Below are 16,575 nucleotides of genomic sequence, written 5' to 3' on the forward strand. Positions count from 1 at the left end.
TGAGAAACAATTGGTTTTAATTGTCGAATCGAACATAATGTTGAAATGTTTACAAGCGTCCAAATCCAAACATTCATTTTGTAAATGACAACAGATACACACCAATAAATGCCGGAAAGGAGATGAAGAATAACATGAGTTAAAGCTATGATTCAATGTGAGCCTGTATTTTGCAGAATAGGTATTTAGAGAATTTGTCCAAGGTTATCTGGCTGCCATTTCCATACTGGTGTGGCTCTGGCATAGAAGATCAAAACAACATTAGCCCTGGCTGGGATGTACAAGCTGCAAGCTAGCAAATTAACATTTTAATCCTTCCTATCCTTTCTATAGATTGACCCCACCGAACAAAATGCGCCGTTGGCCATCCTTTCCGACTGCTCAGCTACTTCCATTTGCAGACGAGTGGGCTGCGGCCTGCAGTGTCCTCCGAGCCATCTCCAAGGCTCCTTCCTGGGTCTTGTTCCCGCCAATAAAGCCACCAGCATGGACGAAGATGCAGCCCTTAATCCCGCTGAGCTCCGACAGCGCCTCGTCACGAACGCCGCGCCACTCCTCCAGCAGGGACAGCCTGAGACCGGAAAACAGAAGGGCAAGTTGGTGTACAGATGGACACTGTGCGGTCAAGCTGCTTATTGGCCCATCATCTGACCAAAACAAACTGTGCTCCATGTCTCTGCAGCATTGGAAAAAATAGCAATTTTCCAAATGTTACATTAGTTAGTTTATTAGTTTCAATTTCCTTCAACTGTTTTGTTTTATCTTTTACTGGGTTTTATCTTCGTAAAAGTGCATTTTAAGAATTGCTCTATAAATGAGGATTAAAAGGAAGCAATAACACAATAACAATATCAGTGAAAGACAAGGGGGAAAAACTGCAACTTTCCTGATCTTTTTAATTTCCTTGAAGTGCCTTGCCATTTTTTTGGGTTTGATCTATTAAATTGCTTTTTCATAAAATTAATTTTCTTTTTTAAAGCCAGATTCTTTTTATTTAATTTGCTCATTTGTGAAGCATCTGATAACTCGACTTTGAAATTATTTTAATAATTGTAAGTATTTTCACTGCATTTTTTTCTTTTTTGGATAGATAATAAAAGAAAAAATTAAAATACAAGTGACATTACATTGAAATTGTGGCTTTAAGGACAATACTGTATTTCAGCTGTTATTTGTGTGCACACAGTTGAATTACTTAGTTCTTTTTCAGATTTCATAGCAGTAACGCTCAAACATCACACACTTCAGCCACAGTAATAGACCAATAAAAAATCAGCTTTATTCCTCTCCAGTAACGTGGAAAATCACACAGCACAATCGTCTGGGAAACATATGGTGGCACCTGAGTCAACAGGCAATCTTACAATGTGAGGATAAGATTGGCTCTGTGAGGCTTTATGAGCTGACCTCAACCAAGTGTCTTGGGGTGTGGAGTATGGAGGCGACAAATTCATAAAAATGTAGAGCGGCTCATTTGCCACACACAGCATGTACTGTGGACCTGTCTACAGCCCTGAAGACACGCAAGAACACATTACCATACTCTTTCTTGCATGAGTCCGTGTGTCATTTTTTACCCTGATGGAGTCATTATCTCCATTATCTCAGCCCACAGTTTTTTGAAGTATTGATATATTTAGCCACCTTTCATTCCGATTCAAGAGTTTTTTTGTGATTCATCACTCACCTCTAACTTTTTCCGGCAAATCTCAAATAGGTTTTAAATTGCTTTTTGAATCGACTGAAAAAAACCTAAAAGCTTCAGATTTCTAAAACAACTTCATGACAACATCAGGCTCCTCTTCCTCATTGTCAAACTAAATGAATTATGGAACAGTACAGTCGAAACTGTCAGTAATAAAGTGATTTGACAAATCCGAGTGCAGTTTGAAGTGATAAAAGTGTTTTCTCTTGTTCAACATTTCTGCCTTCCTTTAAATATGACTGCTTCGAAAAGTATATGATCCAGTGTGACTTGCAAGATAAAAAGCCTTCAGCAGTCGTGCAAAACTATAATTTCAGACAACTCACATTCACCAATGCACTGGAACATGTCATTTTTCTCTCACTCTGCTCTCTATGCCATTATCTCGACTGTGCACAATCTTACTGCTATTAGACCGTCATAGGACAACATGGGGAGGAACGCATGACAACCCTTAATCCCTGTTAAATGAATCAACCAATCGATAGCTCCACAGTATGGCTGGAAAACAAGCTCCAAAGAAAGGTCAACAGGGCTGATAATGAGTGAAGGAGTAGGAGGAGATGATTGTTGTTATGACAGGACAGGAAGCACTGAATCTCAAGATGACCAGTCTAAAAATACGCTTACAATTAGCAAATTATTTTCTCTTGGGAGAACAGTCCCCCAGACCCTTACTATACCATAATGAGACAGATAGAGGTATTAGTGTTTAATTGGCGGGAAATTCCTCTCAGGAACAGGAATGCTGGGGACTAGAGTTCATTAAATCACGGAAGATCCACTGCATGTGTTCAGTCAAATTATTCCAAGCTGTCATGAGGTGTCTACAAATTAAAACATTTTACACACTTCACATATTTTAGATTTTCAATATGATCCGTACCAGTGATTCAGCTGTTCGGGATTGACAGCCAAGGGGGGATGCATGAATTTTCTGCTCTTGGAAGAAAATCACAACACATTATTTCTATCCCACCACTCTTTTCTACAATTCTCATTTTCCGCGTATTAGAGCCAGAAATACAACAGCTTTTTATCAGAAAATAACTGACAGCAAACCAGGAATACATGTATATTTTGTGGTTCGCCTCATATTGCTGTCAACTTACAGTCTTATCCTATATAGCACATCTCTAGCTCCTCTCTTCCTTCTCCCTGCTCACATTTCCTTAGCAATGTGATGCTGATAAAAATAGACCCCCTTCCCCCCCCAGGTGCAGTTGCGGGGACACAGGTGATAACAACACCCCTTTCGCAAAGTCGGCACATGCCTACTGGGAAGAAACAGGCCACCAGGAGAAAAAAGCCATCTGGAGCTATGTTTTTCATCCATATCCTCACAAGCCATTGTTCCCCTGTAGCTCCAAACCAACTGCCATGTTTGCATTAAATTAAATCTTTGAAGTGCTCCATGACCAAAACAGGTGCCTGTCTTTTTAGTTGAAAGCGCTACCGCCTGACGAGATTCTGCAGCGGAGTGGAAAATGTCTAACAGGGGGATGAGGCGAGGGAGGGGCTGAAGGTGTGAAAGGTGAGACGACGAGATAGGCGAGAGTGGACAAGGGAGGGGGGCAGGGGGAGGGAGAAATAGGATTAATGGGAAAAGAGCAAGACGGATTGGAAAAAAGGTGAGGATATGGAAGAGGGTGATTAGACGGCAGAGACAGAAATACTGTAAAAGACAGAGAGACAACAAGACAGATGGAAAGAAACACTAATGGTGAAGTGGTAAAAATAGAAAGTAACAGAGTAGCCACTAGTTTGATCAGGATTGAATCATAATGTACTCTGGGGCCCCCCTACTGCTCCTAGGCAACCTACGGTGTATCAGTAATAAGAAATATCAAACCCAGGGTAAAAGAATAAGGGCATATACTGTCAAAGGTAACAGTTAAAGAACATGGGAATCAAGAGTCTCAGAAACCATCTGCTGTGAGTGTGACATCTCAAACCAAGAGCAAATCACGTCAGTATGACTTATATAGCAGTATGATCACAGTTAGTTGGCCCTTTATATGGTCCGGAAGTCCGGGTAAGAAAAAATATCCAAAACTATTGCCTTTTGTCAGGGAAAAAAAAATAAAGATGTACTTAAAAAGTTAAGTCCATCACTCACTCACTGTTCTGAGTGAAATGAGAGGCACTCCTTACATACAGAACATTATCTATCTATCTATCTATCTATCTATCTATCTATCTATCTATGTAAAAAATACAAAAGTCAATATTTGAATTAAACTGGAAATTGGTGTAGCACTACTCGTGCAGTTGCAAAATGAAGAGAGATTCCCATTTTGAACCCCCCACCCACAGAAGTGACAGGTCTGAATTTTTATAGAGACACCTGGTAACTAGCTTCTAAATCATGCATGTTACTTAATTTCATGCTTTGTAGTTTTCTTATTATTTGAGAAAGCCTGTTCTGTTTTTTTGAGACACCCTGTAGTTCCAGCTCAGTCATGGATGCTTCATGGTAAAAACACTGTGCCACGGCTTGTAAAACACAAAGACTATATCAAACAGCTTAGATGACAGCAAAACTGATCAACACCATCTAAAATGCTGGCTTCATACTTTGACTGCACAACATATAAACAAGACAAACAAACAAGATATATTCAAGTATCTCTACAGAAGGCGCAGGAATAGCTTGGAGCTCATTTCCATGGCCATAATTTTCCTATGCTGGGATTTAGAGGCAGGTGTCAAACAACACACAAACGTCAGGAATCCACAGGGGACATTGAAGCAACATTGTCGGTCGGAGCACACGAGGCTCCTCAGGTAAACAATACATCTCTAGCGGTAACAAACAAAGACCTGATAGATGTTAATCATCTAAAAAGACTCACACGGTAGGTTTCCATCTTTTCATCATTGTCATTATTTAGAAAACGTCAACACAATAACACTAGGATTTAATGAGGCACTTTTCAAAAAAAAAAAAAAAAGGACCAGGCTTGGTTGTTAAAAAAAAGAAATAAATAAACAGCAGTACAAAATAGAAGAGGTATGACTCAAATGCAATTCAGAGCAGCAATATAAGGTATAACATACATTATAAGGTGTAACGTATGTTTATCCTCAAGAGAAAATGACAAGGAAGATGTCTCTAAACTCTGTCTTCGTATTACGCTATTTACAAAGACAGCTTTAAAATTCTGTTACAAAACAAAATGTCTATGACCTAAGTTAAAATTAGTATAGTAATGTAGGTAAAACAACGAGATGTCTAGTTCAGAATACAGAAGTAGATCCAACATGTATTTTTTACAGTTTATGATCCATTTAGTGCTTTATAAATGAATAATGACTACTGAATGAGCTGCAGCTACACACCACAGTGAAGCCAAACATACATGTGTTTTTATTCTATGTCTAAGACACAAATTATTTGTTTCCCTTTATTTTTCCTAAATATTTGTTTCCATTTTTGACTGTTTTATCTGACATCTTAATTGATTGTCTTCTTAATTGTGATCAGTAATTATTATCTATTATTAGCAGCCATTTACTATTATTAAAGCAAAGTATTACAACATCAAACTACTAATCAGTTCAGTGTCTTTAATAAGACATTATGGTTGGGGTTTCAATTTAATCGGAGTGACATTCAACAGATACTGGTGTTCAATAGAGCATGATGCTGCAGAAGCACCAAGGGAGTTTCATATTCATCCCACGTCAAAGACAGGTAACTGAATATAAATGATCACATTTGTCAAATTGCCAGAACACCATATATATAGAAACCTCAAGCTTCCTGTTTTTAGAGCAAAGGAAGCAATCAATATTAGAAACAGAGGGGAAACACTATGGCAACGTGGCTCAGGTGGCTCTGTTGTTGTTACAGGGTGTGTTTACATCCTTTCAACCCCCTTTGAGAGCAACAAGAGAAAAACCTCTTTTTTAACCATAGGATTACCTACATCCTTCAAACAGCTATTACTGTCCCAATAGGAGATCTCCTCCTGGATGACATGTGTGAGTGGTTGTCAAACGGTCCGATAAGCATGAAAGTTAATTCATACTCTGTGGAACATCTCAGTCACTAGAACTTAACACTTCAGGGAGACTCTGGAGCTGAGCCTGTCACAGTGTTTCCACAACTTTAAAAAAAATCCTCTTCGAATGATTATCTTCAGTTAGAATCGCATCACACCAGACAGGTGCTTCAAATCAACTCACGGAAGGAGGCTCATCCTCACCAGGCCTGTCACAAATATTACATAACTGTCTATTGTAATTATGGGCACTAACCTCAACAATTTTGCATAATCATAATAAGTAGAAAAATTCTAAAGCTGTGAAAGAGGCAAACAAAAACGTTTACCCTATGGTTTATACTATACTAGGGGTATAAAATAAACAGAATGACAATGAAATCACACTGATTTGTATGACAATCAATTGCTAACTACACTTGTATACCATGACATGGAAATGGATTTTAAACACCCCATTAAAAAGTTAAATTAATAGGTTTTTTAACCTGTTCTGGAAGGTGTTGAGGCCATCAGGGACACATTGGACCCTCCACTGTCCATTCTGGTCAGGGTAAAGGACAAACTTGATTGGTGTCTCTACCTGGAGCTCCTTTTCAAGGGCAAACAAATGCTCCTTCCAGGGACATCCACCCTGAGAGAATAGCACCACCTCCCCACTGGTATCTACCTGGAAACAAGAAGAAAAACAAGGAAACGATGGGTTATTATGTGCAACAAAAAAAGACAGGCAGGTGAGGTGGGGAAAGCAGTAGTGTGAAATCGGATATGTTTGGGAAATAATGACAAAGTCAAAGTAACAACAACTAACAGACAATTGTGAATCCATGAACAGTGTACTTTTCTTACTTCATGCCAGTTGATAAGAATGGTATTCATATAGTTTATATGGGAACACAGCTAACGGCTTTGTCTTTTTAGCTCCATAATGATGTTATTCCACACCACTGTACATTATGTCGAAAATAAACAGCTACAGCTAAACCGTCAATAATGTCCTTCCCTCACAATGTGTACAGGAATAAAACTAAAAACTAAACATGCAGGCTTTGAACAGTCTTGTACCTTATTCCTCTCCTTAACAGCTTCCTCCACAACCTCACGAGCTGGCAACCAGGAGGACCTGTAAAAATCCAAACGGTCCAGGAACTCTTCCCCAACCATCACCATCGCTTTCTTGAAACCTTCCTAGAAACAAGTAGATGTTAATGTGTCACAAAAGTGTACAACATTAAGATGAAGATCATTAATGCAGAACTATAGTTCGTCATTTGACTACGGCAGTCATTTTGGTTTGAAAAGTAATATTCCAAACCTTTAAATCTAATGGTTCTGAATCAGTGTAGTTCCACATATATTGTCTTTTCCATCATCACTGACCATATAACTGCAGAAACTTAAATCGTCGGAGATGATGAAGTATAGTACAACCATGTCACGATTAATCATTACACTCTTGCTTCACCCACTTCCTGTCATGTCCTGCATAAACCCCAGGTTTTAGGAGCAGAAACAAGAGAGACACAAATGAGAGCTTTTAACACCACCTCTGCTTGCAGACACACTGTTGTCCAGACTGAAGTCTAATCTGTGTGAATCTGAATGAGGGAGCTGTGGTGAGTCTGCTTTCCAACAGTCATCGATGGAAATGATAAAAATCCATTAGGTTTTTCAATTATCACAGCCACTTTTGAGAGTTCAACAGGTCAGTCCATCATCAAGCTGTCTGCCAAACATTTTTCAGTACAAATCTTTCTCACTTTCCAATCTCTCAGGGCTCTTTGCCACATGGCGCAAGTGTGAGTAAAAGTGTAGAGAAATTGGAGGAAAGCGAGGAAAGAATTTTAATCGTGAGCTGAAATGTGATTTAAACAAATAGGCCAGCTACTCCAGTGAGACAACCCCAATGATAGGGAAAGAAACTGTTGGCTTAGTCAACATACAGTATGCAAAGCTAGGTTGAAGCTATCTCATGAGAGCCTGCAGAAAGCAGGTGTTGTTCCCCTGCAGACACTCTCCTCCTGCACTAATGAGAGACAGTAATACTCACTTCTGGGTATGCTTAAAAATGGCCTCTTAGCCATTAAACTTCATTCATGAAGCCATTAGACTGCACTGAGTTGTAGCATGTTTACCTAAACATATTTATACCTATTAGGCATTTTTGTTTCACTAACAATGTCTTTTAAACACGATAATCTAATGACTATTAAATTATGCACCTGGAAACTCTATAACTGGGGCAAAATGCTGACATACTATCAAATGTCACGCTGTTGAGGGAAAACTAGTGATTATGTCTCAATTAGAAATAATGATTTTCTTTGAAACATTAATAACTCGTACTCATTGTCTTCCACTTATTCGGGTCTGGGTCATGGGGGATGCACCGACATAGACCGATATATCGGCCAGCTGATATATAGATTTTTTTCAATATCAGCCATCGGCTTTAATTTTTTTTTTTTAAGCCAATATTTGATCATTAGTAAAAATGTTCTATGATATTTCATCAGGCACCAGTGTGGGCAGCATTTGAAGTTCAAAAAAATGTTAAAAGAGTACTATGTGTATGTGTAATAATAATTTCATTTGTATTGCTACATAAAAATCTTAATTATCTGAGTGTTTCAATTGTATTTTATGGTCAATGTGCTTTAAAAAAAAAAATCAGCCTTAAATATTGGCCTCAAAAATCAGTTGTAGACATCTGCCATTGGCTGGCCAAATTTTTAGAAATCGGCATCAGGCTTAGAAAAACCCATATCCGTCAACCTCTAGGGCAGCAGCCTCAGCAGAGGAGCCCAGACGGCCCCTTTCCCAGCCACTTCCACTAGCTTTTCTGGGGAATCCCGAGGAGTTCCCAGGCTACCTGAGAGATATAATCCCACCAATGTGTCCTGGGTCGGCCCCAAAGTCTTTTCCAAGTTGGACAAGCCCAGGAGGCATCCTCACTAGATACCCGAACCACCTCAACTGGCTCCTCTCAATGTGGAGGAGCAGCGGCTCTACTCTGAGTTCCTCCCGGATGTCTCTAAGGCTGAGCCCGGCCACCCTGCAGAGGAAACTCAATTCAGCCGCTTGTACTCGCGACCTCATTCTTTTGGTCAGTACCCAGAGCTTATGACCATAGGTGAGGGTCGGAACGTACATCAACCAGTAAATCGAGATCTTTGCCTTTCGGCTTAGCTCCCTCTTCACCACACTGGATCGGTTTACCACCTGCATCACTGCAGACACCACCCCGATCCACCTGTCAATCTCCCGCCCCATCCTACCTTCACTCATGAACAAGATCCCACGATACTTAAACTCCACGCAGACCAGGCTCACACTCCTTCAGTACAGGGACTGAATGGCCATGACATTAATAATAATTAATGTACTAATTATCTAATTTTAGTATTCAACATTAATCTATACCAATTTTGTCTCATCTTAAGATGCTTGGTATTGAATTTAATATATGTTACTTCTTATATTTTGAAATAAATGTTATTGCATATACATGTCAGATTATATGTTCATTTATCAGTCATTCAACTTTTATTTTATCTCAAATTAATAACTAGAGACCTTAAGGTAGAGGAGTAATAGTTGTTAATCTGATGCTAACAGTGCTAAAAACAATGAAAATGCAATTTTGTAAATGATAAAACTTTAATTCAGGGGGCGGCCTTTCTGTGTGAAGTTTGCATATTCACCCCACGTCTGCGTGGGTTCTCTCCTGGTACTCCATCCTCCTCTCACCATTCAAACACATGCACCTTAATAGGTTAATTCGTTAATCTAAATCACCTGTAGGTGTGAATGTGAGAGGTTGTTTGTCTGCATATGTCAGCCCTGCTATGAACTGGCGACATGTCCAGGGTGTACACCGCCTTTGCCTGACGGGAGCTGGGATAGGCTCCAGCACCCCCGTAACTCTCTGGAGGATTAAGTGGTTCAGAAAATGACTTAATGTTAAAAAGTATTACCTCTTATATCTGCAATGTATGCATTTTAAAAAGCAATTAAACGTATGCTGTACAAGGAAGTGCATTCTACATGAGACTTGTGATACCAACAGCAGAACTATAGTTCATGCAGCACAGAGGAATTTTTTATCACTCCTGTGCATGTTTGTGTCCATGCTGTAAACAGATTCTGAATTTCCCACTGTGATCTTAATCTTGTTTGGTTACACTGAGGCACTAAGGAAATAACTGATAGCTACAACTTGAAACCAGTCTGTATGGCCTGTGGAATTTCTTTTTTTTTTTTTTAACTTTCATTTGATATAGGATCGCTGAGAAGGCCTATCAAGTGTAAAGTCAAGGGATTCCTAGTAAAAACCAAATGCCTTCATAGTATTTATAAAAGATTGTTTCATTTTAACTCATACAGATCAAAAGGAACAGGCCAGCACACATTAAAATGTAAAAGTCTGAACAAATTATCATCCCTTCAGTCACATTTATCACAACAGTTCTGAGTCAGAGAAGAGCAGTGTAGGTACATCATACTCACCTCAGTGTCCTGACTCTTGCTGTTCCAGCGTGGGTTCAGGTGGCCGACACGTGAGCTCAGCGTGGTGGAGACGGCATAACGGGCCTCCCCATCACACTGTGAAATTCCGTTGTCTATGGCGTCAACCTCCTCTACAAAGTTTTCATACAGCTGTGGCAAGAAAGGTTACATGTTTTTAATGGTACCAGAAAATAGCAGTTTATGTTTTGAAAAAGATGAACTGAATGTATACATCCTCCTCTTTTTCTGGGGCCAAATAAGTAAAGACCAATGAGAGTTGGAGTCATTTTGTCACGGTGCATTTACTAAAGGCTACAGAGCACTGATAGGCCATTAAATGAAGTGATCAACCAATTCTCAACATTTTCCATCTCAGTGGCAAAACCCCATTTTACAAGTGGCTTACAAGTGAAACTAATCTTCAGGGAAAAAATAGAGGTTGTTTTTTTCTGAACTGTCTGAAGACCAGTCATGCAATATCCTAAAATAAATAATGCCTCATCCATGAGTAAAAGGATTATCACTGGCTTTAAATAACTGACACAACAGAAAAACAGTGATAATATGAGTTGAACTAAGATTTTGGGGTTCTGTCTGGTTTAGCCATCTAAAATTCATTAAAAATAACTTTGAGTCTACCAAGGAAACTTTGTCTTACTCTTATTTTTAGTCCTAATGCCAGATTTCTGGCAACAAATTTTGTTCATCATCAGGTTGGCCATCTTCTTAATCCTTTCAGAGACACTTCTGCTCTTCACACTTCATTATAATACTGAAGTGTTTCTTCAATTCACCAGTAGTGGAAACATTTTGTGATGCAATGGGTGATAAAAAAACAACTGTTTTCAATAAAGTGTTAGTGTTAGTAACTCAATGGCTTCTATAAATCGGTCACCTTGTCATAAAGCACCTCCAGGTGTTTGTCGTCCTCCTTCAGCTGTGTCAGCTGGGCCAGCAGCCGACGACCAAAGTGGAGGTAAATCAGGCCGGCTGAGCTGAGTTTGGTCACCCAGCGCTTTTCTGGACAAAGGCTGTGAAAACTCTCTGTAAAGGTCCTGAAAAGAAAGAAGACAAACTGTTTGCTGACTGCCACGGAACAACAAAATGACTTATTAACACCGACAAAAGAACCAATCATCCCTCTCAATTTTTAGCAGATAAAGATAAATAAAGTCAGTTCAATAGTATTTGGACAGTGACACAAACTTTGTAATTTTGCCTCTGTCCACCACCACAGTGGATCTGAAATGAAGCAATCAAGATGTGATGGAAGTGTGGAGTTGTAGCTTTAATTCAAGGAGTTTAAAAAAATATATTGCAATAACCATTTAGGAATTACAACCACTTCAGATATAGTCCATTTTCAGAGGCTCAGCAGTAATTGGACAGCTGACTGTGAAGCAGCTTCATATCCAGATGTGTCCTGTTCCCTGTTCATTCTATGACAAATGAATCTGATAAAAGGTCTGGAGTTGATTCCAGATGTTGGATTTGCATTTGGTAGCTGTTTGCTTATATTCTCTACATCCAAAGATGTCTTCTACGTCCAAAGAAGTGTCAATGGAGGTGAAGGAGTTAGTCATTCAGCTGAAAAAACTAAACAAATCTAAACAAATCAGAAGGAAGGGACGGTGAAATCTTTAGGAGTGGCCAAATTAGCAAGTTAGTACATTCTCAAACAACATAGAATCAGCTGGTGAGCTCAGCAATAACAAAAGCCCTGGAAGAACAGGCAGGACAACTGAAGAGGATGATCGCAGAATACATTTAATGAAGAAAACCCCTTTTAAAACATCCGGCTCATTATCCAAAGCAGACCACATCATGTATCCACCATGGTGGAGGCAGTGTTATAAGATGGTCATGTATGGCTGCCAGTGGAACTGGGTCACTGGTGTTTATTGATGTTGTGACTGCTGATAGCAATCAATGGGCTCCAGACGCCAGGCAATCATTGACTGCAGGATTTCCATCCAAGTATTACAAATGAGCCTTACATTTATCATGATCTTGGTTTGCCCATGTACTTCTGAGCCTCTGAAAATGGTGGGATTTTTTGTAAAATGGTTGTAATTCTTGGCTGCTGCACTATTTTTGTTAAACCTTTTGAATTAAAGCTGAAAGTCAACACTTCAATAATACCTTGATTGCTTCCTTTCAGATCCATTCTGGTTGTGTTCAGAGGCCAAATTACAAAAATTGTGTCAGTGTCCCGGTACTTATGAACCTGACTGGAAACTGTTGGGCATTCCTCAAGTACAAATGCATTTTTTATAAGTTCACAAATGTAAATTTCAGGGTGTTTTCATATTATTAAAAAAACAAACTTGAGTGAGGTTGCTCAATTACTTCTTCTGTCAGGTATTTCATCTCAATTGTTTTATATTTTCACAAGATTTCTCTGTGTTGTTTGGTTTGTAAAACATCAGAAAATGGTGAGAGCAACAATCAATGACTCCTAAAACCCAAGATGGCATTCTAAAAAGTTTTGTTTGGCCCATAACCAAAGCAGACTCAGTTTATTGAAACAGGACAGGGTATAGAAGATACTTTAACAATATAGAATCAAAAGGTTTGGGGGGTTTTTTTTGCAAAAAATTACTCAAACCAATTAATTGGTCAAAACAGTTGAAATTCTGCTTTACTCTATGTTACTCTACATGTTGTATTATCTATTAAAAACTAATCACCAAAAGCCCCATCTAACTAATAACAACTAGTCACATCCTCAGCTGAAACAGTGCTCAGACAGTGGTGCTGACCATTCCCCTGAACTGAAGATAACGACATCTATATTCAGTCAGTTCCTTCATTAACAAATAATTAGCTGACGATAAATTACCAGCAGCTTAATAGATTATCTAATTTAGATTTTTAAAATCAATCTATGAGCTCAGGTATTCAACCCACAGCCATATGCTTACAATGCAGTGAAAGTTATGTCCCTGATGTACAAAGCAAATGCCTAACAGATCATATCCTTGCTAAAATTGAACACTGCATGGTCTGTTTCTGTACATATCTTAAGAGGAAATCAATATTCGTCAGCTTCAAGAATGAGTTTGCATTGACCCAAGAGAGACAGCCAGCTCAGGCATGTATGCAAGTGTGAGCGCACATAAATAAAAACTACTGGAGAGTCTTTCCTCATCCGTGTGCTGCGAAGGGGATGCTCAAGCAATGAGCCTCTGCTGGTCATTTAATTCAAGCTTAATTAGGATGCTTGGGCTGCAGCACAGCGGAAAACAGACCGTCAAATGAATGAGTGACATGCAAGGGAAGTGGGGGGTAATCACAGCCATTAAAAGGCTAATTGGCAAAGCTGAGGCATTTCTAGGCTGATTATCAGGAGATGAGAATGAATGAGCAAGAGGAAAATAACTGAATTGGAGAATCACTGAAAGAGACATGCTTACCATGGAGAAATCATCAAAGTGTTTGTGTGAAATCAAAGACAGTTACATCATGTGGAAAGACTGGCGCTTAATATCAGATTAATACAGGATTAGCTTGCAAAGCAGAATACAAAAAACACTACACAAGCTAACTCCCAAGAGCTTTAAAAGATAGTATTTTCTATAGAATGTGTATCGGAGACTATATCACTGTAGTTCTCCGAGTTTGGTATTTATTCTTCAGATTTTATTCAGTGAGACGTTTTAATCATCAGCGATGCCTCTGCGAGTGCTGGAGTTTTAGAGTTGAAGCAATCAACAGTTCTTGACCCTTTTAATCCTGTTGGTTAAAAACAGATCTGAAATCTTTGTTTGTATATTCTGGGTTATTAAGAAATGGTTCAGCTCTTTTCATCACTAGAAATTCTTAACTGGCTTAAGAAATCCCAGTTTGATTACTTAGCCCTTCTCTGAGAGGGGGAAGGAGATGTCCTTTCATATTTTTTTGGAAAAGTCACAATGCCTTTACATTTTGTTATGTACATTAGTTTAAGGAAACTTTTTGCTTTGAGATACATAAATGGTACCAGGTCTAGTTACCTGGTTATCAAGGTCACAGTCACTGAATCCAAAATATCCCCAGACATACAGTCTGGTTCTTAATTAGTTTTTTGGCCTGCTCATTGGCATCCATATCAGACATGTATAGACCAGGTATGGACATGTAACCATACACAACACAAGCTGTATTGCCTAAACAGAAACCAACCAGTCTCTTCTTCGAGGTGTAGTTAATAAAGCAGATTACACATATAGAAGAGGCTGATATATTTACATGTGTACTTTCTATTGGAATAAATTGTAGCCTCTGGAATGTCAATTAATTGTGCAATTCAAGCAGATGTTTAATTATTTTACACAAAATTATACAGTTTTTGTAAACATGCATCTGCTGGTGTCTGAATAACACCTGTTATCAAATGTGAAAGGAAATGGTTACATATATTCAAAGTTATTTAAAATCAATGGGAAAAAGATAACTGGATGTAGATGTTTTTCTAACTGATTGAATTGGGTTCTGCTTTGAGATGCTTTTAAGGAACATTGTTGTATACGTTTGGTAGCTTTTAAATTATTGATGGTGTTTTATATGTAAGTTTCCAGTTTAGTGTTTTATGTATGGTTTTAGAATTGAGTTTTATTATGCGTTTTATGTAAATTTTTATTGTAAATGTATGGATGAAATCTCTATTGTTTGCAACTGCTGCTGCTGTCTTGGCCCGGACATTTGTGCAAAAAAGATTATTAATCTCAATTAATTTTTTTCTGGTTAAATAAAGGTTAGCTAATAATAATAATGTGATGTGATATATATAGTATTTTTATGATGGAAGTTTCTGTTGAAATGAGTTATGCCAAAGCAAATTCCAACAACCTCCATCAACTCAGACCCTAGTCGTATTTTCTAACCTTACACTGCATATTTTCAGTACATGTGAATTGGAAGAAGATGCCAAATGTATCCAGAAACAAACCTCTACTACATCTCAATACAAATCTGCCTTAAAAGGCTTAACAGTTAAGTTTTTTCCACTGCTGAATGCCTACCAAAACAAGTCTGTGCTTTAAAAATATGTTTGGTCACATTTTAGCCTTTGCTAGATGAAAGCAGGGTTGGCCCTTCTAATGTGTGTGATGACAAACTTAATCCCTGTCAAATCTAATCTCTAAGGCTCTGTAACTGACGTATTTTTAACTAACATTTATCTTGAAATCATTCCCTACTATGTTTAAGAAAAAAAAGGGTTCAGATCTGCAACTATTTTTTCCTCATTCAAAGTTGTTTAGAATAGTGTTTTTATTTTTAGACACCAACTTGACTTGATTTTAAAATATACCTATAGCATCTGGAAAGTTTACAACAAACAATGATCCTTTAATAGCTGTCCTTGATCTGTCTGTTGTGGATTAATTTTATGCTCTAGTTTTTTTTTTCGTTTTTTTTTTTTTTTAAATGTCTGTTTGGTTGGTTTCGCTGTCTGTTTCATCTGTACTCAACTGTTTTAAAGTGCTGTTGAAATTAGGCCTTTAATCAGTTCTTTCAGCTCTTCCTCCAACTTCCTTGAGCGCTTCAGCCCACTTGAATCTATCACCGCTATCACAACCACCTTGCCCCCATTCGTGAGTCTGAGTGACAGCCACATTCTCCCGCGGCCCCTGACAGTGTCGTGGCAGCCTCTATGCCTCGTGTATCAACAGCAGGGGGGCATTCAATTGAAGGAGCGCTAATTATCACTAACCACCTGCCAGGAAGAGAGCCCTGGCATATCTTTATCACCATGGTCATAAAAGCTATCTCTGATTATCATCAGGACATTAAGCTGACAAGACACCTGGAATGGGCTGATTACTCCACGTGATGACACTTGGAGTGAAGGCAATCATTTGAAGGGAACGTTGTCACAAAATTTAACAGATATTATACAGCATGTTGCCTGGAATACTTCAGAGAAAGTCTACTTTGTTATTCTCGGACACAGCCTAAAAAAACATTTTCCTATTTGCCTCTGGCCAACTAAAAGAGAAACATTACAGAGATTGACTTGCATTTCTGGTGTAGAGTTTATAAAACTGTTGGTACAAAAGCCTTGTGATGAAATGACTTAAATGTCAGACCTCTTACCACATACATATTTATCATGGGTAGATCAGCTACAACTGGTTTAATATTTGAAACAGATCATGTTATGGGTATACCTGTCTTCATTCCAATTAACTAGACAAAAACCCCAAATTTTTATTTTACAAACTGCAATTACAACAAGGGAAGACATAATTGGTATTTTTACTTTTTAAAAAAATCAAAACAGCTACTAATAATGCTCCAGTATTCTTGAAACTGATTAATCATCCTATCATTTCAGCTGTACCTTAAACACTATTTTTTCATGTTACTATT

General features: G+C 38.4%; 1 protein-coding gene across 3 annotated transcripts in view; it reads right to left on the reverse strand.

The window, feature by feature from the left end:
• myg1 (myg1 exonuclease) overlaps positions 1-16,575 on the reverse strand; it is a 26,827-nt gene continuing 10,252 nt past the window's right edge. For all 3 annotated transcript variants that reach the window (XM_030134573.1, XM_030134574.1, XM_030134575.1), the window contains exons 4-8: positions 11,117-11,276; positions 10,222-10,371; positions 6,778-6,900; positions 6,201-6,382; positions 1-571 (exon numbers count right to left, since the gene is read on the reverse strand). In XM_030134573.1, the coding sequence (XP_029990433.1) occupies positions 382-571; positions 6,201-6,382; positions 6,778-6,900; positions 10,222-10,371; positions 11,117-11,276 (805 nt within the window). In that variant the 3' untranslated portion in view covers positions 1-381. The remainder of the gene's footprint in view (positions 572-6,200; positions 6,383-6,777; positions 6,901-10,221; positions 10,372-11,116; positions 11,277-16,575) is intronic.

The sequence above is a fragment of the Sphaeramia orbicularis genome, chromosome 5 (genome assembly GCF_902148855.1).
Source record: "Sphaeramia orbicularis chromosome 5, fSphaOr1.1, whole genome shotgun sequence".
NCBI lineage: Eukaryota > Metazoa > Chordata > Actinopteri > Kurtiformes > Apogonidae > Sphaeramia > Sphaeramia orbicularis.